Genomic DNA, 12,332 nt, shown 5'->3' with positions numbered 1-12,332 from the left:
TTAACTTTACTATAAACGTATAATACGTACAATGATAGTCTTGCACATACATAATATGATAAATGCCTATTTGTTTATGTGCCAACTAAAAACTAATATACCTCAAACACACAATGGGATCCACTTTGGGAAGTAAGTTATCATGGATTGAACTGGCAACAACGGAGACCTATTCTAATATTATATTCATATTATATTAATTAATGAATATATTATATTCATAAATTTAAAAAAAATGCCTCAAACATGTATTTAATTGACTCAAGTTATAATAATTATACCTCATTGGCCTAACCTTTTCCCAACTATGATGGGGTCGGCTACCAGTCTAACCGGTTTCAGCTAAGTACCAGTGTTTTACAAGGAGCGACTGCCTATCTGACCTCCTCAACCCAGTTACCTGGGCAACACGATACCCCTTGGTTAGACTGGTTGTCAGACCTTTTCAAGCTTCTGACTACCTGTAACGACTGTCAAAGATGTAGGAATATCAGCCGGGACCCACAATTTAACGTGCCTTTCGAAACACGGAGGAACCCGTTATGACAAAGATGGTCACCCATCTACGGACCAACCGCGTCAAGCATAGCTTAACCTGTGATCGATTCACTTATGCGGTTATAGCTTAGCTACGAGCTCCTCCTATAATTATACCTATCTATCTAATTATCCTTCAATAATTATATCTATAAGTTAGAAAAATCGGGACTTACATTCTAGTAATTCAAGGTATTTGACAGGTAGTCTGAGAAAGTATTCCCGGTTGGGTTGGGCTTCCGACTAAAGGGAACTTAGAAGCGCTTTTGAAGTTTTATTTTTAATTTTGATTGTACTTATTTATTAGTTCAATTACTTAAATAAAAACAATGCGAAAATAGCACTTCACGCATATTAGATATTTTTCGTTGTATGACATCTGTCATCTGGAGATATAATTACGTAGGAATTTTTAAGTTTGGTTAAATAGTTTTAGAGTAGTCGTGGAATAGAAGTTAAAACTAACTAACTATTTAATTATCTAAAAAGGAAATTCATTAACAAGTCTCGGTATTGCGCAACAACACTAATTAATTTGCTGTGTTAAGTCATTTACTGAAATTAAATGATGTGAAGAGCAACTTTTTAAAAATAACTGGATTCATTATTATCGGAAATAAGCGTTGTTTTAAAACAAAATTTATTTCCATAAGAAATCACTGTATTAAAAGTGTGTATTTCGTCCCTTCTGAATCCAATTATTGTGATGGGAGAATACAATAGTGTCATTTTCATCCAATTTCCATTTGTTCATCGGTTTATTAAGTTATATCTTTTAAGCTGTAAGTCTTCCACAGTAAAATAAATAAATTGTAAATATCGGAATCGGGGCTCTGTAACTGCGTCAAACACACTGAAATAAATTTATCGAAAAAAAAGCAGTTAAATTTATTTTCTTTTTAGGTAGGTATTACATAGGGTTTCTTATTAACGCTCTCTCTGTACTAAAGTAATAAGATAAGTATTATCCTGACGCAATTTAATTTGTAGTTTTGAGTACCTAAATTAGATTAATTAGATACCTCTCCCATACAGTTATTGTGAACACCTCTCAATTCACTGTCACCATATGAATCAATAGATTTCATTAATGTTTTTATCTAAAACAAAGCTTTGTTTCATGCTTAAAACATTATGTTCATGTTAGTTGTAGCATGCGGCATAACGTTAATGTGTTACAAATATAATTTATTACAGTCGTGCTTCAATAATATTATTATCTACAGAACGAAATTAGGCTCTATGAATCAAACAGTTACACAGTTTCTATGAAATTATACATATTGTTATACCATTTCATTCATACCTTAGTTTCTCACAGTAGAATCGTTATAGAATGAAGCTATAACGATTGGTGATTTATAATGTTTGTATACGTGTATTGTTGTATAGTACAGCTCTTAATTACGTAGTGGTATTTAAAATTCTGTGATTATACCATTAGCATGATGACGCATCGTTTGCTTGTTGCTACATTAACGAAACAATGAACGCTATCAGCGCGGTGACCGATGACGACAAACCTCAAGATTATGCGAAGGGAAACGATGCCAACGATCGACATCAGTCGGGTGGGGTCAGCCGTCAGTCGAGAGTGGAGCGGGCGGCGCGGTGGCGGACCGCTTGCGGCGCTTGCGCAACACACTACATGCGTACGCGCCCGACACGAGTCGCGCGTCTACGTCTTTGTTTACTTTGTGTTCGGGCTTCACGTAGAGATATCGTGTCTCCGTCGATTGCGAGATGTCGGAGATGCGTCTGCGCTGTTCCAGCAGTGGCTTGCAGCTGGACTTGAGTTGTGAGTTGTGAACGATCGACGAGTGCCTAGTCATCTAGTGTGTTTTTTCATACTCGCGACACAGCGACATGGAGTGGCTCAAGGGGATGGCGGGGCGAGTGAAGCGGCCCGCGGCCGAGTGCGAGGAGAACGCAGCTGCGGCGGAGAGCGCGCCCGAGCCCGCGGCGCCGCTGTTGGAGACGCCGCAGGAGCGCCGCGAGCGCTGGCGCAGCGTCTACGTCATATACTTCACCATGTTCCAGATGTCGCTCGGCTTCAGCATCGTGCTGACGGGTGTGTGGCCCTACCTCGACAAAGTGAGTGCTCCTCAAACCACCAGTCCTTATAGAGCTAGTATGTAGTGTTTCTCAAGAGTTTCTCACGATATCGATCAGGGCAGGTTTGTCAGGACGCTTACTTTGGCTATACTCAGTCCGCCTGTGTGTATACCGTTGTTATAAGCCTTATGTACTGTAGGTATTGGAATATTTTATCGGGACATTTTCGTTTCCCCTTGCTTTCCACTCCGTGTCTCCGTAGTACGAGTATATTGACCTTTTTGCCACTAAGCTGCACTACTTTTTGCATAACTGCGGCCACTGTCAGGGTTGAAGTTATTGCTCTTGTGACATTGCAACCTCCGCTACTTCCGCCGCACTGAAGAACTTAGTTGCCGTCATCACAGTTATTGTGGCCTTCACCCGTAACCCTAATAGGGGCTTCAGTCCAGGCTAGGTAGCTATATGTAGCGTATAGTGGTCGCGGCCGAGCCTTGAACTGAAGGGGAAATAATATAAGAGATTTCGCAATTAGTAAACAAAGGATAAGACTGGCGCTACCCGGGTGGTTTCGGCATTAGTATCCTTTCTTATGTGTAATTACATATATAGAACAATATATTTTCGTAGCTATACAGATATTAGGAACCTTTGGAACAGCTGACGACTTCACTGTACGTGCCATATTGCTGTGGTAGATATTTGTTTTGAATACCTGTGTCACATACTCACATTTCTTTTACAAACTTAGGTAATCTAAAGTATTTTTTGAGAAAGTCTGGTAGGACCTTGACATCATACGGGAGCTTAACACAACCGCACGAGTGGCCGTGCACGCGTCTTGCTGAGTGACCTCAAGATTTCCGGTTGGTATTGGCTCTGCAACTCCTGCAGCGTTTAAATGTTTATTAGTGGATATTAGTGCGTAAGCAATGTACCAGAACGACAACTGGGTTAAATGTTTACAATGCGCATGAGATAACGACACGCTTGTTATCAAAACTAGGTACTGATAAATTAACCAGTTAAACACGTCTCCTAGTGAGCTCAGTCCAAACGTGCACGAAGCTATTTTTTTAATACGCGTCTGCTAGTTGTTGCCCAAGACTTAGTCGTCGGCGTTACGTAGTTCTAGAGTCATCATGATCGGCCTTTTCTCCAACTATGTTGGGAAAAAGGCTAATAAAAAAATCAACAAAAAAAAATTGTTAAACGTTTAATACTTGTTATACTTCACTTTTGTTTGATAACAATTAATACCATCCTATAACAATACTTTGTTTTGGAAAAAATAACATTTCCATGGATGAATAATAATGCCGCCTTATTTAACACAATCGTACGTTAAAGTTTAAATAAATGAATAAATAATATCGTTTTAACAACAAAAACATGCACCGACTTCAAAAAAAAAAAAAACTACTGAGCCAAATTTGATGAAATTTTTGGGACTAAATTACAGATATTTCACGTTAATACTTCCTCAGTAGTGTTTAGAAAAAATGAAGTCCATAATTGAAGGTGAAATAATCTTGCGGTAGGGAATTTAATCCTTAGGCCGCCGCGGGTTCCACCATTCAAATCACATGCACTAACACGCATTCGGCGAAGTTAGACAACAATCCCACGAATACATGTCATACGGAGCCATTGACCGTTGCGAGTGGACTGTTGCGCGGTGAGTTGGTGACCTCAGTGCCGTATTATCCATAAGGCACTTTAGGCCAGTTCCTAGGGGCCTATACTATCCTGGTGTCAAATATTTCAGAGCTGTTTTAATTATTTTTTTATTTAACCCCAAAAAGACGCCTTTCTGTCTGTGACATCAGAGCTTCCGAACGAATTGATCTTTTTTAATTTAGTTTAATTTGTCTTAAAAGCGATTATGTGCGATTGTACTTGGACATGTCAGAAAAAAATCAAACCGTTTAAAAATTGGGGGGCTGCAAGTAGGAAAGAATAACAGAAATAGAATATTGAAGACTTAATCAAGCAAGATTCGTATGATGATAAAATTGGTGGTAGAAAAATGGATTTGGTAATCCGATTGTCAAGTCTAACTCAGTCTTAGCGCTTCTGCTAAAAATGTATTTCTTTCGAGGGATTTTCATTTTTTAATTTTATCTTATTTACGTAACTGCTTTAGAATGGTTTTGTACTTTGGCCCGCAATACACCTCAAATGGGTAGGTAATATACTTAGTTATGATTTATAGAAACATGATGCTGAAGCACGTACAAGGTGATACAGATACATTTACTGTGGTGATACTTAACTATGAAAAAGATAGAGTTGTGGCAATGGATGAACATAAATCGATAACTAATGCTGATCATACTATTTTTACTTAGTATAAGAAAAAACTCCAGTACTTTTATTAGATACAGGTCCTAACATTTTTGTACAACTAGTACAAGCCACAGCGCCCAGCGGCATCAGCTATGTTTGTGTGTTGGAATTATTGTCACAGAGTTTAAAACAAATAGACGTACTGTTGACATTAATAGTATTGTAAACATGTTCTTGTTTAATTTCAATAGTGTCTAGCCACCGGAAACCTATCAATAAGCAATGTGCATCATCTCCGGGCCCTAATACTGCCATTTACATTAGACTGGCCGATGAATGAATGGAAATTGAATGATATTGGCACTTTTCGTATAATTCTAAGCATTTTTCTAACAACATAATTAGAAATTCAGTACGGGGCGGAACACGCGCGGGACAATCCAATGAATTTGCAATTATTGTGATTTTTAATCCTTAAGACAATAAGATTAGTTTCAAATTTAATCCTATTGCCAGTCATTCATCAGCCATTGTAAATAGCAGAATCGGGCCCTTGATTTTCACACAGTTGTATGATAGTCAAAATGACAATTTATTTGAAAGCGCTAATGTTTCTGGCCGTTCAAACACGTCAAGCAAATCTAAAAGAAAGTTGTTATGTTTATATATAACGACAACACTGCAGCATTGCGTGGCGCACCGCCGCCGCGCCGCCATCGCCGTAGCGCTGTCTGCGTCAGCTGTCCCCAGCCTCTGCAGACAGCATTCTTTCACTTCGATGCAAGCTTGACGTCGGCGGGTATCGGTAGTCTAAAAATACTTGTTATTGAGAAGTTCGGGGCTGCCGGCGCGCGCCGGTCGCTGGCTGCGGTGAAGGGCGCGCGTCACGCTCGCGCTGCCGCGTGACTCGCCGTGCTCTTGCCGACAACACCTACCTATTCAGGCTTAGCTACCTATCAATCTAATTCCCAATAATAAAGATATGCCTGCTTCTATGTAACATTCACGATAAGAAACTGTACAGAGAACTATAATAGAATATTTCACGGATAAGCAATATATTAAACTTAAACTATTAATGAAAGACAAATCAGGCCCATTATACTCTAACCTATCTAAGAAAAACCATTTGACAAGTCGTAAAGTGAAATAGAGTGTGACAACTGACAGGCAACACGTTACGTTTTAACATTAAATTCGATTGTATGCTGGAACATATTTTAATGGATTGAATGCATTGATTTCTTTTGGCACTAGTCACATGCTTTGTGGTGTAGTTCTTGTTTTTTATTCTCTCTTACTAGGTTTGGTGTAAATTTCAATATTTAAATTAAACTTTCCTTCTTGCAAATATACAATACAATTAGCCTAGTAACTGCTCAATGTTTTTATCTTATTGTTGATTTGGTAAAAGCTTTTTTGGAACATAACGCTGCTATTTCGAAAAGGTTAATTTGTTTTATTTAAATAGAATAAGTTTAAAACGACATTACGGACCTTATTTTATTAATACCTATTAATAATGTAACAATATTCTTAAAATCAATAAATATTCTCTTTTATTCTCAGATTAACAATGAAATAAAACTACGATTTTCAGTAGAGATCGTATTATATAGTTATCTCCCATGAAAATGTAGAAAATTTCTTCGTTTAACTCTACATTGTCTCGTTCTGGATGTGGATGTCAAGCTAAAGTCCCAGACTGAGAATGAGACCTATGCGTAGATTATGAACCTGAATTCGAGGTGTGAAGTATAAGTAAATGTGTTGCAGCTGGAGCCGGGCGCGCAGAAGGAGGTGCTGGGCCTGGCGGTGGGCGCCAACCCGCTGGGGCAGCTGGTGTTCTCGCCGCTGCTGGGGCTGTGGGCCAACCGCGCGGGCTCGGCGCGCGCGCCGCTGCTGGCCACGCTGGCGGTGTTCGTGCTGGCCAGCGTGCTCTACGCCGAGCTGCACCTCACGCGCCCCTACGCCAAGTACTGGATGGTGTTCGCGAGGTTCCTCGTCGGAGTCAGCTCCGGTAAGGGCTTTTTATTTTGTATAATCTCCTAAAAGGAATTCCAGAAATTCCTAGTGGGTCGCTTATATGTTCGTTGTCTCATTACTTTAGACTCGGGTGTCGCTTATGGTGATTCTTTTTTTATATGAATGTAGGTAGGTTTATAGCGAAGGAAATTTCATTTGATTTGTCAGCTTCCTGTAGTTCCTGTGGAGCAATTTTAAGTTATTTTTTCTTGTTCAGGTAGGTAAATTTACAACTTGGACAATAACAGTAAAATGAAAAATAAAAACGTGACTATTAAGTGCAAGTGTTGTGTCTGTGCGCAGCTAACATAGCCGTGGCACGGTCGTACCTGTCGGCGGCGACGCTGGTGAGCGAGCGCACGCGCGCCGTGGCGGTGGTGTCGCTGGCGCAGGTGCTGGGCTTCGTGGTGGGCCCCGCACTGCAGGCGGTGGCGGCGCCGCTGGGCGCGGGCGCGGCCTACCCGCCGCCCGGCCAGCCGGACTCGCCGCTGCGTCTCGACATGTACACCGCCGCCGGCTGGATCAACGCGCTGCTCGGCTTCATCAACTTCCTGCTGTTCATGCCCTGCTGCTTCAAAGAGAGAAAGATTGCCGCCAGGGAAGCTATGATTGCACAGGGCACGGATAACGGTAACTTATCACGCTCATTTTAAGATAACCTAGTATGTCCTAGACATTTGATCAGTGGCTTCTTTTCTCCGATTTGTGCCAATTTTCATTGGTTGCATCAATTTTGATGAGAACTCTTTCAATACGTATAATTATCCAATGATTGTGCACAGCCACTGATGATTACTGGTATAACCACACGTCACGACGTTTACAATGTATAAAATCTACCAGGCTGTACACGCGGCTTCGCTGGTGCTAAACGAGTCTTAGAACGCAGAAGAGAACTGGGGACAGTTTATTTTATTTGTTTTCTTTAAATAATGTTATTCTATGAAGGTAGATATTAATGTTGCTCAGCGTCTAACACGAATTTCGATCCTTAATTAAGGTTGGGGGAAAATTTCCAAAAAGGTGGTGAACAAAGAGTCTGGTTCCCGATTTTTAGCTGCTTACTTTGAAAGATTTACAAATTATTTTTAATTATTTGTGAGCCACAAGGAGTCCGCATCAGTCCGTCAAGCAGTAGGTATATGCTTTGAAAATTGCGGAGTGCTTCATACTAAATCTTTCCCCATTTGAGGGAACTGGGGTATTGGTATTAGGTCTGGGGTCTATGTCCATTAAAATAAATAATCCAAAAATTCACGTCAGTTCGGCGCTCCGTTTTTCTGCGAAGGACAAGTCCTTTCTATTTATAATATTAGCATAGATTCATATGAACTAAATAAATACATAATAATATTACCTTTTGGCGGAAAAATTCGGACTTTACTAACTTGACGTTTCAATTCCAAACTTAGGTGATTGTCCTGTTTATTCATGAAATCTCAATAGCACCTTTGTCGACCGTTACAGAGAAAGACGCATTAAAAGCCATGAAGCCGGACCTGGTGAGCAGCTGGACCCTGGTGGCAGCCTTCTTCGTGCTGGTGTTCAACTTCGTGCTGCTGGAGACGCTGGCCACCATGCTCACCATGGACCAGTTCGCGTGGAGCAAGCGTCAAGCTCTAGAGTACATGGGCGCGCTGATGAGCGCCGGCGCCGTCGTAGCGTGCGTGACGTTCGCGCTCATCGGGCCGCTAACCCGGCTGTTCGAGGAGCGCGCGCTGCTGCTGTGGGGCGGCTTCCTGCTGACGGGGCTGGCGTCGCTGCTGTGCATCCCGTGGGGCCCCGGGCCGCCGCCGCTGGCACCGCCGGGCGCGGCCGAGGCGGGCGGCGGCTGCCCGCAAGCCACTCAGCCGTGGTGCGCCGACTCGCGCGGCCTCACGCTGCCGCAGTTCCTGGCCGGTTACGCGTGCGTGTCCGTGGGCTACTCGCTGGGCGTGACGCTCATCCAGACCATCTTCTCGAAGGTGCTGGGTCCGCGGCCGCAGGGCGTGTGGCAGGGCGTGCTGACGGGCGCGGGCTGCCTGGCGCGCGCGCTGGGCCCGCTGTTCGTGGCGGCGGTGTACGCGCGGCGCGGGCCGGCCGCCACGTTCGGCAGCACGGCGGCGCTGACGCTGGCGGCGCTGCTGGCGCTGCGCCTGGTGTACGCGCGCCTGCGCCCGCCGCCGCTGCCCGCGCCCGCCGCGCCGCACGAGCTGCGCCCGCTCAAGCAGGACTCGTGACGCAGCGCAAGCCCCAGTGCTGTGTCGTCGCTGCCGCACTGGACGTTATGCGAAACATCATTCGGTATAATTTGTAGGTTAGGCAAGCCAAGGCTAATTTATTTTATGTGTATCCTGCGAAACGAGTTTTAGGGTTCTCGGTGATTAGATAATACGTACCATAATTACTGATACTACAGTGAAACCTGGTTAATGGTCTCAAGATACCAAGGAATTTGTACCATTTAAAAAGCTTTCAAAAGTTGGTAGGTTTACAATTTTGGTTACTCATTTATGGAAGCTTATCGAAGTCAAAGATAAACAAAATGTTTTCAAACGATCGTGTCGGCACCTCAATAACTATATCTCACTTGCACAGGGAATTGAGCTACAGATTCCCGATTGTAGAGGTAAACGTCGAAGAAATCCTAGAAATCAAATCTCATTTTGTCCTATTCTCATATATCCAGGTCCCACTGTATTATACTTCGATACATATCACCATACGATGTTAAACGCTGCAAATACAGTATTACATAAAGTGTGTTACACAAGTGAGTAGGGCAGGCCCGCGCGTCGCCAGCGCCCTCTGTCAGCGCAGTGACTGCAAGCTGCATCAAATTGTCTTTGTAATAAGTTAGGCTCGGATTAGATATATTATAATCATAAGACTGAGTTTAGGAAACCTCTAAACTGATGTATATAGTTAAGTAACGTAGGGATGCATACAGGGTTTTATATCTTTATGGTAAATATTTGGTTTGTTTAACAGATAGGCAGTTAGGAGACATGCTAGATAATAGAGTTCACAACATTGTTGCATAATTGTTCAGCTCACTTGTTGGTTTATGTTTGTAAACAAATGAGGTTGTCTGCGCATAGAAGTGTTCCAAATACTTAGTCAATAATATGTAGTTTTGGTATGTGTAATAATTAATTATTGGGTTTTTGTATATTTTTGGTACATATCTTATGTAAATATTTTAATACATTTTACAAACACTTATTGTTTCATTTCGATACTATTTTCTAAAAGCCGATCAATAGTGAATGGAACAGCCAGGACAGCCGACACTCAGGATTCCTCGCGAATAGGCTAAACGAATGAAATCAAAAGGGTGATGTTATTTAAAAAAATATATAAAAAAAATCCTGAAAATATCTACTGTCGAGCTATCCGTGATATAGTTCATCTCTCTAGATATAGTCTGGTGACGGGTGACGGTAGGTCCGTAGTTTTTGCGTTAAAGCGAATATGAATAAGAGCTAGCGACCTCCTCGCGAAGTAAAAACGGAGTGTACGTAATTATACCATTTATTACAAAATAATATTATTTTACACGATCCAGTAAGTACACATTATAATTATCACAGATAACGAAACATAAATACTTAAGATAGATCCGAATTGATCGGAGCACCATGGGCGACTTTTTACACCTACAGGCAGACCACACTGGCAGCATAAGAATTTGGAAAACGCGAGTAGAGTTATAAAACTCATCCAATATTTTTTATTTTTCAGTTAAGAAAATAAGCTCGACACCGATGAAGACGTGCTTCACATGAGATTGTGTTAACCGACTGTCGTTGCTGACAGGAAACCACCGAGATGGCTCACTAGAGACAGAATTATGTCGTAGTCTTCACATAAATAGGTCATAGTTTTATCTCTGGTAGCTCTATCCGTAGAACATAGAGAACTGTTGTGACCGTGGAAGCGTGTCGCTGCCGCAATAGCAAGTGGCTCACTATGAGAGTTGGTATCAGAGTGCGGCGATGAGATCAACCTTACAGAGTACAGAACAGAATACAGAGTTAGTGAGAGCGCGGCGCGTCACTTGTCGGTGGCGGAGAGCACGCGGCGCGGCGGCGGCGGCGGCGGCGCGGGCTGCAGCGGCGGCTGCTGGCTGCGCAGCACCTCGGCGTCGCTCACGCGCTGCGGCAGCCGCGCCGCGCGGGTCTCCGGCGCCAGCAGCACCACCAGCGCCGCCGACCCGCTGCACACCGCGTATATTATCGCTTGCACGTTCCTGTTCTGCGCAACACAAGATTTTGCATTGTTTTTAATTAGAAGAAGAGTGGGGAAGCCTTTGCAGACATGAAGTTTTAGCTTTATTCCACGAGACTATTCGGTGGAGTTGTGCTGGTTGTGCGTCAAGAAGAAGATAATATAAAACATAGATATGTTGTGAATATCATAGTAGTACTCACGAGCAGCGGCGTCTGCGGTGCCAGCGCGGAGCCGATGCGGCCGACGAGCGAGCAGGCGGCCAGCGCGGAGGAGCGCGCGTGCGTGGGGTACAGCTCCACCGTGAACACGTACAGCGAGTTGAACGCGAACGCGATCGCCAGTTTGCCCACGAAGAACAGGCCCAGCAACGTGCCCTCGTGACCTACACACATACAATATTATCATTTGGTGCCTCTTTCTAAGCTGTTTGTCTTTCCGGATTTATAAGTATTTACTGCTTTTTACAAGAAATGTACTTCATTACATTCATCTTTCCGACCCTTTTACTGGACTGAATGTTGTCAGAGTTGAAATGTCCTGACTGTTGAAATATCGAAAAACCACGAATATAACAAACCTATAAAATTCTTCTTCTTGTTTCCATCGCCACAGACTACAACATGACTGCACGTGTTTGAAGGATGAGATATTTATAAACCATTCCATCGTCTTGCCAGGGATTACAAAAGCTTTCGGGAAGCCACTTCATATAGTGTGTGACTTACTGACAAAAAACGGCGAGACACAAGCGACGCCGCAGAGTAAGAACGCCATGAGGATACACAGCTTCCGGCCGATGCGCTCGAGCGCCATCATGATGAGCAAGCAGGCGGCGATCTCCATGGACATGGTGAGCGCGAAGTTGACGTGCTTGTTGCCGGACAGCGACACGGAGTTGATGGTGAGGCCGTAGTACACGAAGGTAGTGACGGCCCAGCACCACGCCACCACCGCGAAGCGCAGCGCCAGCACCCGCGACTGCAGCAGCTCGCGCCACGTACTCTTCGGCCGCTGCGACGCGCCCGCCCCGGCCGCCGCGCCCGCCCCGGCCGACGCGCCTGCCGCGCTCTCCCTGCCCGTGGCCACGAGGTTTCGCATGAGCTCTTCGTTTATAACTACCTGTAAATAAAAATTTTAAATAGCTAAACTGGAATGTTCAGCTAACTGGTAACCTTTGGGGAATTTCCTCAGAGTGGACGTGGAGAGACATTGAA

General features: G+C 43.5%; 2 protein-coding genes across 2 annotated transcripts; one reads left to right on the top strand and one right to left on the bottom strand.

Annotated features, from left to right (window-relative positions):
• Positions 1-1,769: 1,769 nt before the first annotated feature.
• On the top strand, positions 1,770-10,282 carry LOC113505912 (major facilitator superfamily domain-containing protein 8). The gene is made up of 4 exons (XM_026888785.1): positions 1,770-2,631; positions 6,658-6,901; positions 7,210-7,536; positions 8,374-10,282. Exons 1-4 carry the CDS (start codon positions 2,404-2,406, stop codon positions 9,123-9,125), a joined length of 1,551 nt encoding a protein of 516 aa, XP_026744586.1. The 5' UTR covers positions 1,770-2,403; the 3' UTR covers positions 9,126-10,282.
• A 121-nt stretch (positions 10,283-10,403) lies between these two features.
• LOC113505913 (organic cation transporter protein-like) lies at positions 10,404-12,262 on the bottom strand. The gene is made up of 3 exons (XM_026888786.1): positions 11,844-12,262; positions 11,319-11,500; positions 10,404-11,142 (listed from the first exon to the last, which is right to left on the bottom strand). The coding sequence occupies exons 1-3, from the start codon at positions 12,214-12,216 to the stop codon at positions 10,942-10,944; spliced, it is 756 nt and encodes a 251-aa protein (XP_026744587.1). The 5' UTR covers positions 12,217-12,262; the 3' UTR covers positions 10,404-10,941.
• Between the last annotated feature and the right edge of the window lie 70 nt (positions 12,263-12,332).

This window comes from Trichoplusia ni, chromosome 27 (genome assembly GCF_003590095.1).
Source record: "Trichoplusia ni isolate ovarian cell line Hi5 chromosome 27, tn1, whole genome shotgun sequence".
NCBI lineage: Eukaryota > Metazoa > Arthropoda > Insecta > Lepidoptera > Noctuidae > Trichoplusia > Trichoplusia ni.
The sequence above is the reverse complement of the archived record's forward strand: the minus strand, read 5'-3'. Positions and strand labels throughout refer to the sequence as shown.